This window comes from Tiliqua scincoides, chromosome 5, assembly GCF_035046505.1.
Source record: "Tiliqua scincoides isolate rTilSci1 chromosome 5, rTilSci1.hap2, whole genome shotgun sequence".
Taxonomy (NCBI): domain Eukaryota; kingdom Metazoa; phylum Chordata; class Lepidosauria; order Squamata; family Scincidae; genus Tiliqua; species Tiliqua scincoides.
Genome location: NC_089825.1, coordinates 56,708,730 through 56,728,224, shown reverse-complemented (window position 1 = coordinate 56,728,224; position 19,495 = coordinate 56,708,730). Strand labels below are relative to the sequence as shown.

Genomic DNA, 19,495 nt, shown 5'->3' with positions numbered 1-19,495 from the left:
CAGAGTTGTGCAGCTACTTTATATTCTACTTCCTCTATATATGATTGACAGCGCAATCCTATCCTGTATCCAGCACAAGATTGGGACCAACTGCAGCTCAGCTGGAGGCAAGGGGAAACTCTTCCCTTTACCCTCGGGTAAGCCACTACAACCTCAGTGGGTCTCCTTGGACCTGTGCCACCTCAGGAGGTGACACGTCCAAGGAGAACGGAGCAATTTGGAGCTGCTCCATGCTGCTTGGGGAATGGGGTTGGGATTTGGCATAACTGCCAGGTTCTAGCCCCACCTCCTGCGCCATACCCACCCACCCCCTGGAAAGCCCTCTGCTCACCCGCCTCCTGCCCTGGAAAGCCTTCTTCCCCCCTCCTTACTGCTCCCCAGACCCCTGTGTCGGCCAAGCTCGGCCAACGCAGCCTTACCTCTCCATATCAGCTTGGAGGCTGGATGCCACCTCCATGGGCTGGCATGCATCCTTGCGCTGGCCCAGCCAACAGCCAACACACAAGGAGGCGCAAACATGCTTTATGGCGCACTTAGGATTGCACCCTTAGAGTCCTGGGAAGGGAAGCAATTACAGGCTGGCCCACTAGTCAGCAACAAGAGGTAGGGGATGGAAGCAGAGGAATCAGTTGCGGCCCAGAATGGGGCCTGTACATGAGGGTTCAAACTTCACAATTCCCTCAGGGCCTGCCACAACCTGTTACTAGCCCTGCTCTTGAGATATTTTCTCTACTGTTGTGGTACCTTCAAACGTTTAAATTAACTGTGCATAGTTGTTTGAAATATCTTTATGATGGCACTGTTCCTGGACACATGCTACCAAAATAATCTCTTCTGTGTGGTAAATGTTCAAAGGCATTTAGCAAGGCCAGAAAAAGAAAAGAGATGTCCTGCACAGATGCAACTCAAGATCACACAGACAGACATAGTGTGCTAATATATGATGGTAATAAGTTGTTTCTAATTGCACGCTTATAGTTTGTCAGCTAGATATATTTCCATTGTGACCGAGGCTAAGGAATATGCCAAAGGGGAGAACATGTCACAGCAAGACGTAAAAGCAAAGTATGTCATGAATAAAACAGCAGAACACCCCCTCAGCCTAGTGGCAGCCTTTACATGCGATCACAGGACAGAATAGATTGTCCTGTACTTCCTGCACAGTGAAGCAGCCTGAGAATTTTCTGTTGGATTGAAAAGTATTAAAGAATTAAAGTATTCCCAAAGGTGGCCAGTAGTATAAAGGTGGGAAATTGGACTGCACTGAATCCAGCTCCTGGTTTGAACGACGGGATTGTAACCTGCAAACTAAATGCAGGATATGAAAGCCAAACTTATATGATAAAATAGTGGCCAATAATATCTTCTTTGGTTCCCTTGGATCATAGTTAGGCAGCAGGAAAAATCTGCTGGACCACTGAGAAATGTCTGGCTTTCTGGTCTATTATCTCATGGCAACATGTTAAAATTAAACCATGGTTTCTGTAAGAATGCTAATACAGAGAGGCAAAGAAGATAAGGAACTGACAGTCCAATCCTAACTAAGGGCCCAATCCTATCCAACTTTCTAGCTGTAGCCAGGTGTAGCCACAATGCAGCCCTGTCGTAAGGGAACACATGCTCCCATACCTTGAGGAGGCCCCAGTGACTGCCCCTCCACCACAGGATGCAGCACACACCCCAATGGCACAACTGCACCAGCACTGGAAAGTTGGATAGGATTGGGCCCTCAGTCCCCACCCCCACAGCTGCAGCAGCACCAGTAGAGCATACCCTGTATCCTGAGGGTGAGGCTGTCCAGATCCCTCCTTGAGGTAAAGAAATTTCCATTCCCTTAGCCTGTGGCAAGCCTCTGCTGCCCACATGGGTCTCTTCAGATCTGAACCAGCTATTTTGCTGGCGCAAGTCCAAGGAGACTAACAACCCAATCCTATGGCTGCCCCTGCACCTAGAGGAACAGCAGCACTGAAATGGCCGATGCTATATCCAGTGGGGCAGTGTTTCTCAAACTGTGGGTTGGGACCCACTAGGTGGGTTGTGAGCCAATTTCAGGTGGGTCCCCATTCGTTTCAATATTTTATTTTTAATAGAGTAGACTGTATGCTCCTATGGTATGTGACTGCATTTGGGGAAATGTTACAGACCTGTACTTGTAACAAGCTACGATGTATATTCTTTTAACAATGATAGTAAATAGAACTTTCTCCTGTGTAAGTGTGGGTAGGATTGCAGCCTAGGATTGTTAAAAATTTTCCTGCTTGATGATGTCACTTCCGGTCATGACATCACTTCTGGTGGGTCCTGACAGATTCTCATTCTAAAAAGTAGGTCCCGGTGCTAAATATGTGAGAACCACTGTCCTAGATGTATTACTTGAACTGAATTGCTGTCTCAACTGTTTTTATTTTGCATGTTCTATTTTTATATGTTTTAATCACATTTGTTTCAGCATGGGAAAGGCAGGGCGTACATTTTTGACATAAATAAATAAGGCATCTATCATATGATTTTGCTAGGGGGTGATCAGTCCTCATGCTTGCACCATACATTACAAAGACATGTGTCTATTTGTTTAGAGGGTACCTCCTTACACATGGGTGTTTTTAAGAATGCAAATAGAGAAAAGGAATATGTGAAGTGACCTGCAATTACTCCAGTGAAGGATTTCTCTCTTGTCCTCTCTCCATTTCAGGGGAAGTTCAGGACTACTTATGATGCAATCCTATGCATGTCTACTCAGATGTAAGCGCCATTGTGTGCAATGGAGCTTACTCTCAGCAAAGTAGGGATAGGATTGCAGCCTAAGGTTGGTCCTCAAGTCAAGTCGCCTCAAGAGGTGCTGTAGGAAGTGAATAAAATAATTTTATAAGAACTGCAATTGCGATCATTCGTGCAATGTAATATATAGAGGAGCAATGTAATTTCACATAATGTGAATCAAAATCATTTCATGATCAGCCACCACGGTCCACTGCCTAAGAGTGCCATGCAATTGTATTAACAACTGGAACATCTATAATATAATGAAGCCAAGCATAGGCTGATTATGACCTACTGTGTGATAATGATTTCTTAATCTGGACACGCAAGTGCATGGTATGGAATCTTTGATGAATGCCAACGATGATAAAAATCCATTGCAATTTTTAAATTATCTTCACTGTCAAAAAGCTTTGCCTTTGAGATTTGCTGCAACAGCCAAGCACTGATTTGTATTGCACTGTGCTTTGAATGATGGTCCAATCCTATCTGTTGGCGGGGATGCACCTGCGGGGGGCGGGATTTGGGTAGGATTGGGCAGCTCCTGTACTAATACCCAAACATATCCCTCCACAAAATTTCTTATAAGGCCATGAAATCTTTTTTAATGAACTCTTTGGGGGAAGAACTAAACACTACCTCTGGGATATAGGGCTGGCACTGAACATGAAATCTTCTTGTTGAGTCTTCTTTCATAATACATAGTATCACCTATCCTGTGCTGTTATATTACCATGATGTGTACTTCTCGGATCTTGCTCAGTATAATTGGCTGCTGCAAGCAAGTGTGGGAAAGCAGGCAACATGATAATGTTCCAGTGGGGTAAATTCACATTCTGAGGAAGTGTAGGAGAACCTGATATTGGGTTGCTGTTTTCATCAGCAGTGACTTGTACTTGCCCTAACAGCTCTCTCCACTAAAACTTCCCATGTGGTGATGCAGCAGTGCCTACATGGCACCTGCTAAATCTTGCAGGGGAGTATTGGCAGCTGGAGGCCTCCTTGGGGTAGGAGAACATTTATTCCCTTGCCCTGGCATAAGCCCATGCTGGGCACTGGGTCTACTTGGACCTCTGCCAGCTCTATAGCTGGTGCAAGTTCATAAGGACCCAGGTCAGGGGATCAAGGTTGGAAAGGAGATTAGGATATCAGCATACACTGCTGCCACTGATATAGCCCCCTGCCTGGTTCTTATCTGGCCTCCTCCCTGCCCAATCTCCTATCCATTTCACCCTCTATCCACCCTGTTTTGCCCCTCCCTCCTCCCTCCAATCCCCTGAGCAAACTTACTGGTGCTGGTGGGCATCATCCGGCTCCTGGTGCACAGAGCTGGATATCTGCAGTGCTGCCAGGCCACAAGGACTGGCACATCATATTTTGCGAAAGGTAGAAAGCACCTTTTGCTGCCAGAATGCTAATTCCAGCAGCATAAGGCTCAAATAGGATTGGGCCATAAGACTGCAATTCTATTCACCAGTGGTGCTCAAACTTTTAGGGAGATTTGCTCCTTAAGTAAGTTTTTGCGGGGAGTGGCCAAGGCAGTGAGGCGATCCCAATGATCATATTGCTAAGGGGAACAGGGGGGCGTTTTTACCAACTTTCACTAACGAAGGGCTCCTACAGCCTCCCAGAGGTGTGGGGAGCCCCACGCAGCCCTCTGCAGGGCTCCCCAATGCTTTGAACATTGAGACTCTGCGATGCAATGAGGAAGTTCTTTGCGTGCGATTATGTCTCAATATTCCAAGCATCAGGGAACCCTGCAGAGGGCTGCGCAGGGCTCCCTGCGTCTCCTGGAGGCTGCAGAAGCTCTATGTTAGTGAAAGTAAGTAAACAGCACCCCCTCGCCCCTCTTAGCAACACAATCCTCGGGATTGCCTCGCTGTCCTTTCGCCTTCCCCTGCCCCTTAAAGGGACAGGGCAACCTTTACACGAACTGGTGGGTCGCAGCCCACCAGTTTGAGAACTACTGCTATACACATATTCCTGAGTGTAGCCCCATTGAACTCAATGGGACTTACTTCAGAGTAGCTGTGCATAGGGTTTTACTGTAAATCTTCTCCTACAGACCATACTTTCCATATGTAATATTCTGGTTGGTTCTCTACCTGCTAGCGAATTCTGCACTTTCTGTTGCAATAGCTATGAATGCACAGGTAAAAAAATTGCTTCCCTTTACCTATTCACTATTACTTGAAGTATATTGGAATGCTAATACTATGAATAATTCTACTGACATTACTGGAATTCTTGCTGCACTTAAAATAGCATAGTTTAAGTTCAGGGATCTCAAACTAATTAAAACTTTGAATTCACAACTGCTGTTGTAGCATTTCCATTCAGGATAGTTTTCAACCATTCTGTTAACTTTTGGATTCCTAATGGCTTTTCTCTCACAATGGAAGATCTTTAGCATTATTTCCAGGAAGGATCATCTCACATTGTTAATATAAGAAGATAAATAAAAAGCCAAAGATCAAAACCACAGGGGTTTAAAAAAAACCAAGGAAGGAGCCTAAACACTGCTCAAGAAAGGAACTGAATAAAGGAGGGTCATATATTATGCATAACACGAGACCAATTTGTTCTGATGGAAAAGTTTTGAAGCTGCTGAGGAAATAAAAACAATGAAAGGACAGTAATGTAGCATCTTCCCAGCGAGAGAAAGGCCAAATTACTGGAAATTCTAGTTCTCAGCCACCACTTGAGATTTTTTTGTTTCTCTCCTGTACTCTCAAGTATACAATATTATTGTTTCATGGCCATTTCTGGACAGAGATTGACTCTCAAGCTACACTGTTAAGACAACATTTTGACTTTATTTGAATCAGTAACCTAGAAACCAAGTGGGTTTTTTCTTTTTTCAAAAGCAAAAGTAAAAATGCAGTTCCTAAACTAATATATATATCACTTTTATCACAAAGTAATATATATATCACTTTTATCACAACTGATACCATTCAGGCAGTATTTTTCCCCCCATTATTCACAAATCCCTCTGCCTCCTCTTACCCTCCTCTCTAACTGCTCAACTCTCCTCTTATTGTCACTGATCCAACTGTCAATGACTGTCCCTTCACCCTCCCAACCAATCCTATCCCACTCCACTTCTATAAACCATTCACATCTCTTGCCCAACATCACCAGTGCAAACGGAGTTCTGTTTCATAACCAGCCAATAAGAATGACATGTTTTGTAGTCCCGTGACATCCCCAAGCTCTCACCTCTCATAGATGACTGTTTTTAAGCTTCCACATAAATATTATCACAGAGTTATTATTGTCACATTAAACAAGGTTCAAAATGAATCTACATTTAATGTGCAATACTTTGCTTCCTATTACCATAGTTATCTAGTAAATGAAGCTGTTGGTGATGAACACACCGAGACGATGATAATAAAAAGACCTCTCTCACCTCCTTGAAGGAACTTCATTGGATACACTATGGCATGATATCTGTCTATGCTTAGTGACACCAGGATGTAGGTTGAGGCATACAGAAGTACAACCTAAGAAGGAAAAAGGCAGTCATTGATGAAATAGCAGCAATTCATAACTGAGAGAAGAAACCTTTTTTTTTTTGCCACTCAAAACCTTATATAAAGCAATAGCTAGTGCCAAATAATAAAGAATGACATGATGCCAGTGGTGTAGTACCTTTATCCTTATGTTTGGGAACCACTGGGATAGGCACTTGGCCCTTGCTGCAATGCCATCAGTGTGAGCTTAGGAAATGACAGATGCACCAGTATCCATTTGACATTGGCGTGGCATCCAAATAGGATTGGATCGTAATTCTAAGAGAAATGACTACATGGTACATGGTACATACCGTCTGTTCAGGACTTGTCTGCATTTCACATACAGTGTTTTGGAACACATACAACTGATAGAAGCAAGATCAATCAATGAACAATCAAGACACTCACGATCAATCAAGACCAAATCAGTCAATAACATTTGAGCCTGCAATGAATTTTGTTTTCATTTTGAAAGGTTAATTATTTAAGGATCAAATATCTTACACATGGTTCTTCATGAACTGCAAGGTTCCCCCCCCCCCGATAATTTAGAGATTAGATTGTACAGAGTAGGTAAGTAATTAGTCAAGGAATAAGTACATCTAGGAATAGCTCATCAGACATTTATCCAGATTCGTACCTGTATATAGCGAACAATTCGGCAGACAAAATCAGGAGCCATGAAATCTCCAGTGAAGCGCCAAATTATATCAGTCATTACATTTATGAGGCCAGTAAAGCAATCTGTTAAGAAATTTAAAAAAAAAATTAGAGGAACACAAATATATGATTGCTGTAGAGTAATTATGAAGGTAGTCCTATTCCCTGCATGGAGAGCAGGGCCACAGTATCAGCCTTAAGGTTCTGGTATAATCTCTCATCCCCTACCACACTTCGAATCATTGAGAGGTCTCCTGAGATTCTGAACCAAAGTCATCATGGAAAAGATGGGTTTTGAGGAGGGTTCTGAAGGAAAGAAGAGAGGAAGCATAGGTGATCTTTGCGGGTCCTTACCTTTCTCTTTGTCCACTTGTGTTCTAGTGCTCTTCCTCTCTATGGGACATTCTGCAATATGGTCAGGCCACTGACTTCAGGCCAAGGCCCTTCTAGAGGCACATATCCCACCTTCAAACATCTGGTCTTCTCAAAGGCTCATGTGTGCAGCTCTATTTTTGCTTAGGGGTGCCAACCCTCCAGGATTATTCTAGAGTCTTCAAGAATCAGCCTCAGTCTCCAGATGGCAATTGAAAGCAATCAAGGAGAGTTTAGCCGAATCTCCAGGATTTTTCAGCTTTACATGAGATGGGAAAATACGTACATTTCTAGGAATGGCTTTGGTCGGAATTGGCATTCCTACTTTTATGTCAGTTTGTAGCCTGTGTACGGGTATCTGTGGGGAAGATAAGGCTATCAGAAGGTGAGGTGTGAAACTGCAGGAAGGCTCCTGCTGAAAGTTAATGGCCTGGCTATGTTGTGGTACACTGGGCAAAGAGGGGAGTTTGATGTAAGTCCTAAGAGACTAGTTACACAGTCTATCCATGTGCAATGAAACTCTGGAAGCCTTTTTTTTTAATATAGAAAAACCTCTTGGGAGGAAGATTTATAGTGCAGAAATGACAGTGAGAAACTTGCTTAAGCCTTTCCCTGATGCTGCTTCTCTATTCCAAATCAGCTTCTCCCCAGACGTTTTTCTTCCTGCAGGGTTCCAAACACACATTTATGTTCATTTATGTTCAGCTGATAGGAAAAGCACTAGCCTCAGCACTCCCTGCTGTTTCCTACATAGGGAAACGTAGTGATTTCCAAACCAACAAAAGGAAATGGGGGTGGGTGGGAGAGATCATTAAGGGTTTACATAAGTTTGCTTCTAAAATGTAGTTACTCCCTCAGGCAAGCACTCCAAACCCTGCTCTAAGTATGGGGGGTGAGAAAGAGAAAGGATTGTGTCTTTGTGTCTCCCCAATCCTAACATGCGTTGGAACAGGGAGGCCGGCTGGCCTGCCCCACATTCAACGCAGGGTTGGGGCTGGTTATAGCTCAGCCTGGGGCAAGGGGAATTCCTTCTCCTTACCCAGGTAATGCTGCAGCAACCCCAATGGGGCTACTTGGATCTGTGCCACCCCAAGAGGTGGCGCAGATCCGAACAGACCAGAGCTGCTCTAGGCTGCCTGGGACTGGGGTTATGACCTGGCACAAGTGCCCAGTCCTGACCCCTCTCCCTGCTCACCCATGCCCCACCCACTGGCCTGCCCGCTGCTACCCTCCCCCTGCTCCGAAACACCGCCTTATGGCACATTTGCAACACCGCTAGGCCAGCACAAGGGACTTGCGTTGGCCCATCTTCCTTTAAGGATTGCGCCCTGAGTAGCATTCCTGAGCCCTTATAAGGAACCAGCTGTTGTTTGAAAAAGACAATTGTTTTCTAATTAGACCAGAACATTCTGTGTCTTTGAAATGAAATCCACACCACACCAGTCTCCACACCAGTGCATGTCCTGGTTCCCCTCCCAGTACATCTTCTGGGCTCATCAAATTATGCTAGTGTGTGTGTGTGTGTGTGTGTGTGTGTGTGTGTGTGAGAGAGAGAGAGAGAGAGAGAGAGAGCGAGAGAGAGCGCTGAACTGAAGTTTCTCTCACATGCAATCTAAATCAACTAGAATTTAGTTAGTCTATGAGGGAGAGTTTTGAATTTAATTCATATGAACATGTTAATGTCCTTGCTTTATCATAGGTGGTTCTGGACAGGTTGCAGAATAGCTTCCAATTTAGAGAAATACAAGAAATGCTAGCAATACCTTCTCAAGTAATTTCTGGGTCAGTAGTTAAAAAATGTTCCTGCCACATCCAGTCCATTACAGATAAAGCAAACAAATTTCATGAGCTCCTCAAGGTGAAGAGGGAAGCGTGCAAGTCAATTATGTCTTGCAGCCACAGGAACTCTCACAGAATTAAGCTGACTGACCACAAGTAATGGGGACAGCTACTCAAGAACATGGTTGTGTTTGATCCAGTGGGACATGTGCAGCAGATGTTGTCAGAGTGTTGTGCGCACTACCCTTAAAAATGGTTCATTCAGTTCAGCTTCAGACACAGGCAACGAGGTGTATGAGATAAAATTGATTGTGATCCTAGATTATGCTACCTATTTTCATCAAAAGACACATCCAGCTCATTCAGTTGGGCCCAGATGAGAGTAGCAACCCAAAAACACATAAAAGCCATACACATAGACATTTGCTTCTGCACACAGTTCTCTTGCATGGGAGTACAGATGCACTCAGGAAAGGAATTATAGCAGCCGTGTGAACTTGCTTCTGCAGAAGACTGAGAGAACCTTGGGGAGGAAATTGCGGTTTTCTGGAAAGAATTTGAAACCTACTCTAACATATAGATTTTTGGATAAAGCGCTATGTAGAAATCATTAAATTATTTATAACAGGCCTGTCATTTTACACTAATATCATGAAGAAATTGAAAGGGGAAAAAAAACCTGTTTTTTTTCAGACTCAAAAAGGTAAACCAATCGACATATCCCAAGCCCACCAAAGTTGAAATAGAGGAAAAGCACCATTTTTGGGCATCAAGTAGCCCAATCCTATCCTGGGCCAGCCCACAGAGTGCAGCAGCACTTGCACAGCCTCTGCTGCATGCTATGGGCCAGCTGGGAACCAGGCAGTGGCAAAGAAGTAAAACACTTTTTAACACCTACTCCTCTGCTGCATTGTTCCAAAGGGCTGACTCAGATCTGCACCAGCTCTTTGGCTAACATAAATCCAAGTGGGTCCAAAGGAGTGTGTTGAGCTCAGGCCAGGGGCATAGGATATTGATGCCACTGCTGCCACCGGTATCTGCCCCCAGCCAGCCCTCAACACACCCCAGGCCAGTCCTGATTCCTGTCCCGATCCTCCTTAGGAACCTCCCTTCTGCTCACTTACCTTCTCTGGTGAGGGCTCTGGAGGTTGTAGAAGCATACTCATAGCCACAAGCCACTTGCACTGGTGGCCCTGGCCTGCACACCATCACAGTAGCTGCCACACGAGCAGCCTTGTGCTGCTAGGAAGCAAACTCCATCAGGGCAAGTCTCCGACAGGTTTGAGTTTTGAGTAAACCTGTATAAGGACAATGACACATTGTTCCTCTAGAGGATGTAGACATGCTGAGAAAGTGGTTATAAGTGGCTTTCGCTCCCACTTTACATCCATTACAGATAGCAGGAAGATGCATAAATTGAACTTTCAATTCGACATACAGTTCAAGTGAATTGGTCACACAGAAGCTGAATTTTATAAAGTGAAATTAATCTGCGCAAACACTTGAAATACTACACTGTAATAAGAATATCCATATAATTAATGCAGTGGACCTGTCCATTGTGGTTTGACTATGTGTCCTACTCTTCAGTGAATGAATGTTCAACAGTTTGGTCAGTGCTAGAGATGAACTGACGTATAAGGAAGTGTTTAGCTTTCTGTATGCAATATTTTGGGTGTCTTGTTGTCCAGGATTCCCCCCACCCGGTGTTAAGTGCTGCTGCAGACTTACTGGCCTGAGCAGCCTTCAAGCCCTCTAGAGGGGGCAGAAGCCACTCAAGGTCATCATAAGCAGCTCTGCAATCAAGAAAATGTGGTCCCTGTTGTCATTACAACCCAACAACGCCAGAGGATGAGAGGGGTCAGAAGAAGAAGCCTGCAAAATATGTGACCAGAGTTTGGAAACTCTGGCTAAAGCCAATAATGAGGGCAGCTGAACAAAAAGCTAAGGACTTGTGCTTGAGCTCTCTCTTTGAGTGAAGGAAGGGCTGGGACAGCCCAGGGAAGCAACCCTTAAGGAGGAGGAGGATTAAAATGTGGAATGATCCCCCTCCCCTTCCCCTCTCAAGCTGGAAGCCTGAATAAGGTTCCTCTGAAGCACTTTGTTGCTGCTGCTGGAATCCTCCCCATGAGCCCAATGGGGCTCCCCAGACCTCCTTGATGTCTATCAGAGCACCCCCTGGAGGACGAGTTTGGCTGCAAATATTACCTGCATGCTTCTCTAACTACACTTTATGTATAGGGCTTGTATACCAATAAAGGGGTTTCAAACCTGTTGGTATTTCATTAGTGTTTCTGAGGTTTCATATAAATAACAAATCCTATAGTAACCTGCTTCTAGATCAGGGGTGGCCGATCTTTCAGCTTTAGGGCTCCTAGGCCTTTAACAATTGAGTAGAAGGTGGGGTTTCAGCAGGTACATTTCAGATGTACAAGTGAAATTCCCTCCTCTACAACAGGGGTCTCTAAACTTTTTGACTGAAGGGCTGAATCAAGTATCTGGCACAGTGTCACGGGCCGGGGGAAAAAATTAAATATAAAATTTAAATAAATGCATTCAAGATGGAACTTAGATGAATGAATAAATGAATGGGCTCAAATGCGCAGGATTCCTCCAAGCACCAACACAGCCCAAGAAATAAAGCACACACTTAAATGGACCCCCATTCCCCCACCCCACAAGCACAACTCTGGTTGTGTTTGGTCAACTGGGCCAGAGACTCTCAGGAGATCAGAGGCTGGCAGTGGGCTAGATAGAGGTTCGCCATGGGCTGCTTCTGGACCCTGGGCCAGGGTTTGGAGACACCTGCTCTACAAAATTGTTAAAGGTTCAGGAGCCCAAAAGTTGAAAGGTTGGCCACCCTTGTTCTAGTTTATGCCTACATTTCTACTGAAGATACAATATCCTTCTATTTTCAAACCTAGTCATCCTTTGCACTTTCTTGTGCACAGTATCCCGAACACCCAATTAAAGAGGTGTTCGGAGTTTGTTTTGCCTGGCTGGGACACGAGAGTCCAGTCCCTCCCCAAGGGGGAGGTGAAGGGGCGGGGTCTGGCAGCCACAACGGACCTTTTAAAAGGGGACGAGACCCAGCCCTCTTCCTCCTTGTGCACGTGGGCACCGTGGGAATACCCGCCCGCCCGCCCTAGAGGCAGTCTGAGTTTAACTGGTCGCCGTTTGGGGCCGGGTAGGAATTTTTTGCTGCCTGCCAAGATTGGCCAAGGGCAGGCAGTTTTTTTGCCTACCCCAGACTGTTATGGGCCTGGGGGTTACATCCCCCCCTGTTTGCAAGCTGCCATTGGTCACTTTAAGAGGGCAGGTGGTGCGGGTTAGGAGGCGTGAATGGGACTTTGGCATGCACCTTCAGGCGGCATAGGCAGGGCAGAACCCTATTTCAGTCCTCAGGGGCTTGGCGGCACGAGGACGTAGACGGGGCCCTGGCCGGGACCGCGGGGCACAACTTAGAGGCTCAGCGGCTCGAGGTGGTGCAGTCTGCGGTCCGGCTGCCTTCCCCTTAAGGGATAGACATGGATGAGACCCGCTGTCCCAGCAGCGGGGCACGACTTGGAGTCGGGTGCATGCCCGCCTGGGGGCAGAGGTTTCTGGTACTGCCCAGAGGTCCCTCCCCACACCACAGGGGCTTTTGCTGCCTCGGATGCTGCAGGTCTCAGCCTCTGCTTCTCTTGGTAACATGAAATAAAGTTGCCCTTTCTCCCATATCTGTCGTCTCGAGTGTTCATTGGACAGTGCGGAAACAATTACTACAACATGCTTTATGGGCTCCTTTCTCTGTCCCACGAACCTTATACTTCTGTTGCTGGGTGATTATAAGCACACACTACTATACTAAAATCCCTTCCCTAAGTAGAGAATGTTGCCAGCTGGTTATCTTCCATTGGTGGAAAAATTGCTTGCAATTCTTGATTTGAATAGTCTCCTAATAGCATGTTCTGATTGTACAAGTAGTGAGTAGGCATAATATTGTCTTTTAAAACCAGATGACAATGGTATAATGATTGAAGGGAGAAGAGCTATTATTATCTGAATGACTGGAGAAGGAATGTGTTTCTTTGACATTTTAATAGACATATTAAACAGACAAAAGCATAGCTGCCTTCGCATTAAACAAAAAAAAAATAGTAGCAAGAACACTGCTCTTCATATTACAATTATCATGATTCTCTGCAACTAGCAAACCATATAGACTTTTTTTAAAGACTGTCCCCGTCCCTCCCTTCCCCTCCCCCTCCCTCCCTCAGATGGGTTCTGAGCTGTCTGTGACAGATCAGGAGAGAGATCTTGGGGTGGTGGTGGACAGGTCGATGAAAGTGTCGACTCCATGTGCGGCGGCAGTGAAGAAGGCCAATTCTATGCTTGGGATCATTAGGAAGGGTATTGAGAACAAAACGGCTAGTATTATAATGCCGTTGTACAAATCAATGGTAAGGCCACACCTGGAGTATTGTGTCCAGTTCTGGTTGCCGCATCTCAAAAAAGACATAGTGGAAATGGAAAAGGTGCAAAAAAGAGTGACTAAGATTATTACTGGGCTGGGGCACCTTCCCTATGAGGAAAGGCTACGGCGTTTGGGCCTCTTCAGCCTAGAAAAGAGGCACCTGAGGGGGGACATGATTGAGACATTCAAAATTATGCAGGGGATGGACAGAGTGGATAGAGAGATGCTCTTTACATCTCACATAACACCAGAACCAGGGGACATCCACTAAAATTGAGTGTTGGGAGAGTTAGAACAGACAAAAGAAAATATTTATTTACTCAGCGCGTGTTTGGTCTGTGGAACTCCTTGCCACAGGATGTGGTGATGGCGTCTGGCCTGGATGCCGTTAAAAGGGGATTGGACAAGTTTCTGCAGGAAAAATCCATTACAGGTTACAAGCCATGATGTGTATGTGCAACCTCCTGATTTTAGAAATAGGCTATGTCAGAATGCCAGATGCAAGGGAGGGCACCAGAATGAGGTCTCTTGTTATCTGGTGTGCTCCCTGGGGGATTAGGTGGGCCGCTGTGAGATACAGGAAGCTGGACTAAATGGGCCTATGGCCTGATCCAGTGGGGCTGTTCTTATGTACCAGAAAAAAACACTAACTGACTTATAGAATCATAGAATATTAGAATTGGAAGGGACTTTGGAGGTTGTCTAGTCTAACCCTATGCTCAGAACAGGCAACTACAGCAAGAAACAAGAAAAATAGGTAGAAAAACACTGTGACATGCTCTGATACCATGGGATAGTGTGCGATGTCCATTGAAAAAAGAGAATTGTTGCCCTGGTGGCCTCTGTGGGGGCAGAAGGGTGAGAAATTTCTTAAACAAATAAACAAATGGGAAGGGACTTGTGGCTCCAAGAAGCAGATGCAATGTCAATTGCCTGATTTGTCTCTTCTCTAAGTGTAGAGAGATCAGCTATGCTCCCTGCTATGCTGACATTCATGAGGTAGAAAGAAGTGTATGAAGTGAACACATATATTTTTAAAAAATTCCTCCTCAAGAAAATTCTCCCTACCAAACTAGCTAGCTAGCTACCAATTCTAACTAGCACTGGTTACAGTGGGGCTGCCCAGCCTCCTCTGTATCCAGCACTTGTTGGGAGCAAGCTGGAGGTCTCCTTGCAGTAAGGCTTTTTTCCCCTTACCCTTAGTAACCATCCAGCGTACTCAATAGGGTTATTAATTTGCTGACGTAAGTCTAAGCAGCCCCATGTAGGGCGCTTAGGCCTGGGAAGGAGGATAGGATATAGTGGAGGCCCACTGTGCGGATCTCACTCCTCACTCAGGCTTGATCTGTCCCTTGTTCCTCCCTTCCCCACCCAGAAAAGCCTCCTCCCCACCTTTCTTCTACCCTCCTGTCAATTGGTGCTGCACTCACCTCCTCTGGCAACCAATTTGGATGCAGTGTCGGTGGGATGACACAGGCTTCCCTGCCGGCACTGCTTATTCTAGAGTCATTGCAAATGTGCTTTACAGCATGTTTGTGACACTCTAAGCTGGTGCAGTGGCCACTGGGCCAGAGGAACATATCAATAGTATTGCATTGTCAGTGAAATAGTTTGCACATCTGCTTTACAAATGCCACACAAGCACCATAAATTATGCATACCAGTCCTGCCGGAAGCAGAATTCATACCAAATGAAAACGAGAAATATGGAGGTTCGGTCTGAAAGCTGTATCAGGGTTGTTTTTTGTTTGTTTCTTTGGGTTTTTGCAGGTTTACTTTTCACTTGCAGTAAACCCACTATGCCTGAAGTCATTAAACTCAGTGGAATTTAGTTCCTAGTGGACATGCATAGGATTGCGTTGTTGGTCAACTGCAACTGTAACAGCCTCAAAGTACCTATAAAATATGATTTGTAACCCAAGAAGCGGACTATTTCTCAGATTCAGACACCCCTCTCTCTCTTCCCTAATACAGTATCTGAATGTCCGGTATGCAGAAAATGTTGTTGAGCTTCTCCAGGACTTTCCTGGTTCAAATAAAGACATGATTGATACCTAGAGAACTGTGATTAATTCAATTATTTTTACAATAATGCATACATAAGCACAGGTGAAGAATCTGTGTGAAATTGTCCTTCATGGCATGAGGGGACTCACAGCACAATCCTATTGTTGGTGGTGCCAGGCTAGCGCCAGGAGACTCCTCAGGGTAACAAAGCATTTGCTCCCTTACCCGGGTAATGCAGCCATAGCGCCAGTGGGTCACCTCGGATCTGTGCCTCCCTGGGCTTTCTGGGCTGGGAGAGCATGCTGCCGTCTCTGCCCCCTTCCTGGGCCCAATACTCCCCTCCCTCTGCCCCGTTCTGCCCACTTGCCACCCTGAGAAGACTTACAGCCACACAGTAACATACAGAATGTTGATGAAAGCATAATGGAAAGCTCAGTCACTTCACATTTGTCCCCATCCAATCTCATGGTGCATTGCAAAAGTTTTTTAAAAATACCCAAGATGTCTCAAGAGACACTGCTTTCCAAAACAACAGTATACAAATCTAAAAATAAAAATGTTACCCTATCTCAAATATATGATGTGTTATTGAGCTTTGATTGGAACAGAAGTTATGGCAGGATACTAATGTTAAGGATGATAAATCTGTTATTAGGGGTGCCATAGTGCTAGAAAAAGTAATGATGTGGACTTTAAAAAATAAAAATAAAAACCTAGAAAGTTTTCAGGTGTGTAGACTGGATTGGTGCAGTTACCCTAGGAGACACAATTTCCCCCCTTTTGCTTTGCAGATCAAAATCTCCCTAAGCTTCCCCCTTTCCAATCAATCCCCTTTCCAATCAATCAAGATGAGAAGATAGGTAAATGTATTGGGCAACAAACTTATGAGGCAGGAGAGGAGGGGTATTCATTCTAGAACTAGGAAAAGGCATCTTCAGCTCTGCCATAGGAATGATTTTAGGTACAGCCTTACATATTGAAACAAATTCATATTATCACCATTATGAGTTCATTCACTGCCCATCCATCCCCCACCATTACCGAAGATGCAGCCGTGCTGAGAGTGTGCTACATCCAATGGGGGTGGTAATCAGAAGTTCTGCCAAGGTGAGTAAAAATATTTTTTTTTACCTCTGCGTAGGTCTGCTGGTGGCCTATGGGTCTCCCAGGACCCATGCCAGCTATATAACTGGTTTGTCCAAGGAGAGAGAAGCGGCAGGGTGGGTTGAAAAACAAGGGGATGGAATTCTACGGCATGCTAGTACAGCTGAGATCCACCCTCCCTCTCCCACCTCCTGCCCTCCCCTTCCCAGACCTGAAACTCCCTTTCCCCTTCCCCTTCCTGCTCATGACAGGCCTTCACCACCAACTTACCTAACAACAACAACAACAACAACAGGTATTTATATACCGCCTTTCTTGGTCTTTATTCAAGACTTTATTCAAGGCGGTTTACATAGGCAGGCTTTATTTAAATCCCTTATTAAATAGGGATTTTTACAATTTGAAAGAAGGTTCTTTCTTTCAAGAACCACTACATTCACACATTATGCCTTTTTCCCTTTGCTGCAGTGGTCCAGAAGTGTTCAACAGCTGCCTGGCTTTCACACTGTCAAAAAGGACCTTGTACTGCCAGAACACAGGTTCCAGAAGCACATGGCCCAGAAAAGATTGGGCCCTAGGCTCGCAGTATTTGGGCATAAGACCCTTTGATGTTTTATGATGAGGTCTCCTTGCAGATACTATGAAAAAGTTCAACAAGAGCTTAACACTGAACTGCTTAAGTGGCTTCCTCACTTTAAATCAGTGGTTCCCAACCTTTTGGAGCTCAGGGACCATTAAGGCAAAATTTTGAGATGGTGGGGACCACATGCAATCCCCCACCCTCACACACACAAAATACAATTAAATTTGTAATACATAAGAAGATTATTTAATAATTAATGTGATGGTTGTGCTTGCATTTGCTTTATTAGAATACTAGCTGTATTCATGTACTCCCAGGGACACTCAACAGGACTTGTGGGGGTACTTGAAAAAGAATGGAATAGTGGCAGAAAAAGGCAGGTCGTGCTCCAGATTGCTTTGCAGGGCCAGCAAGGCAGGAAGGAAGGTAGCTGACTGTGAAAGCCCCACCAATAGCTAGTTTTTGGTCATCAATTCATGTATGAACCAATGATTGAAAACCAGCACAGTAAAAAAGCTGAAACATAATATGGAAAGTGATCAATCACCCAGAATTTCTCAGCACACTTCTAGTGCAAAACAGTGCAAAAGCAGAGTCTTCTGTTCTTCAAACAGATGAAAAGAGAAAACACTGTGATGAATACACGAAGTCTGGGTTTTCATATGGGGGAGATGAGGGCTTGTATTATTATTTACTAATATTTTGCTAATAGGAAGGGTACAATTTATTGAAATGGGCTGCCAAGGGATATGCAAGTGAAAAAGGTTGAACCATGAATCAGATCCACCTTTAAGGTGTCTGGTGTGTTATGCCAGAAGCTCTACGTACAACATACAACCCATAACACATAACTGGGAGTGTGCAATTCAATTACAGCAGAGAGATGCAGCTGCATATATTTGCAACCCTTTTAACTCAGAAGTAGACCCACTGTTTTCCATGGGTGTTATTCTTAAGTAAGGGTGCATTGAATTGTAGCCTGCTTCAAATGGAAAGGAGGATTCCCATCCTGGTGTTTCAAAAAACAGACCTGCTTTGCAAGCATTTGCAAAGCAGAACCAGGCTGCAGCAGAAGGAAGGAGAATAAAAGATTAACAAATTGCTTCTAAGGAGCTGTGCCTGCCTGCTACTTGAGAAACTTGGCTCCTGTCTGCCACTTGAGAAAACTTTTCAGAGTTGAAAGGCTTTGCCCTCTGATTGACCCGGAGCTAAGGCAAAGTGATAATTTGAGTTTGATTACTTGGCAAAAATTTCACGTCCTATAGGTGAGTGTCGATGGTGTTTTTATTTTTTTCAGTAATTATTGTTTACTTCTAATCTCTCAGATGTTGAAGGTTCTGGAAAAGGCTTGCAGAAAGGGAGGTTGTGGAGAACTGGTCCAATGTAGGGACATGGAATTGTCCATAAGAAAGTCAAGTTGCCATGGGACAGAAAGGGGATTTCTGTCCCATATATCTGCCTGCTTTCATTTGCATGGACTTCTGGTAGACTGAGACCCAATTCATAAGTTACTGTAGCAACTCCATTTGCTAATGCTTACTGCTTTAGTAAATGTCTGGAAAGTCAAAGTCAAAAACCTTAATTGGCATAAACAATAAAAAATGTCTGGAAAGGATGGAGGCATCATGTAAGTGAAATGGGTGACTTTTTTCCATGTGTCCACAAATGAGCAATGCTGTCCATGTGGTTCCCACATTCAGATGTAACCAGAATGATGTGGGACCAGGTCGCATATGAATTGACACTGAGGTTCATTCAATCATGTCTCATCTCATAAGAACATAGGCATCTCATCTGAAATCATTTTGCATGCCCTGTCGAGAACTGATGCAAACTTCTTGCCAGTTGAACTAAGCCCGTTCCTCAACACTGACATTGCAAAATGTTTTGCACCAGTTGCTACGAGCCTACCTACAAACATAATTTGTTGGTCCACTCCTTGGCACATCAGCAACTTGTAACCACTTAGGACCTTCTCTTCCACTCCAGCATTAGCTCCTGTTCTAAATGACAATCACTGAAATCCAGTGGAACCTTGTAATAAGGACAGCTTTGTTTGATGTTCCGGTGACAGTAGCAAAATCGATAATAGTACATCTTTAGAAAAATGAAGGCTACTCACTGACTGAATATATGTTCAGGGTTGAGAAAGCAAGCAATTTCAGTTGATGCTTTGTTCCTTACAATCACTTCAAACTGGATTTGTCTGCTATAGAAACAGCATGATCCTTGTTCACAGTTCTCTATGGAGAC

The 19,495-nt window shown here is 44.6% G+C and overlaps 1 protein-coding gene across 1 annotated transcript in view; it reads right to left on the bottom strand.

The window, feature by feature from the left end:
* The window catches only part of NPSR1 (neuropeptide S receptor 1), a 116,248-nt gene that overhangs the window by 22,677 nt on the left and 74,076 nt on the right, over positions 1-19,495 (bottom strand). The window contains exons 3-4 of the mRNA XM_066628869.1: positions 6,922-7,025; positions 6,176-6,269 (exon numbers count right to left, since the gene is read on the bottom strand). Coding sequence (XP_066484966.1) covers positions 6,176-6,269; positions 6,922-7,025 — 198 coding nt within the window. The remainder of the gene's footprint in view (positions 1-6,175; positions 6,270-6,921; positions 7,026-19,495) is intronic.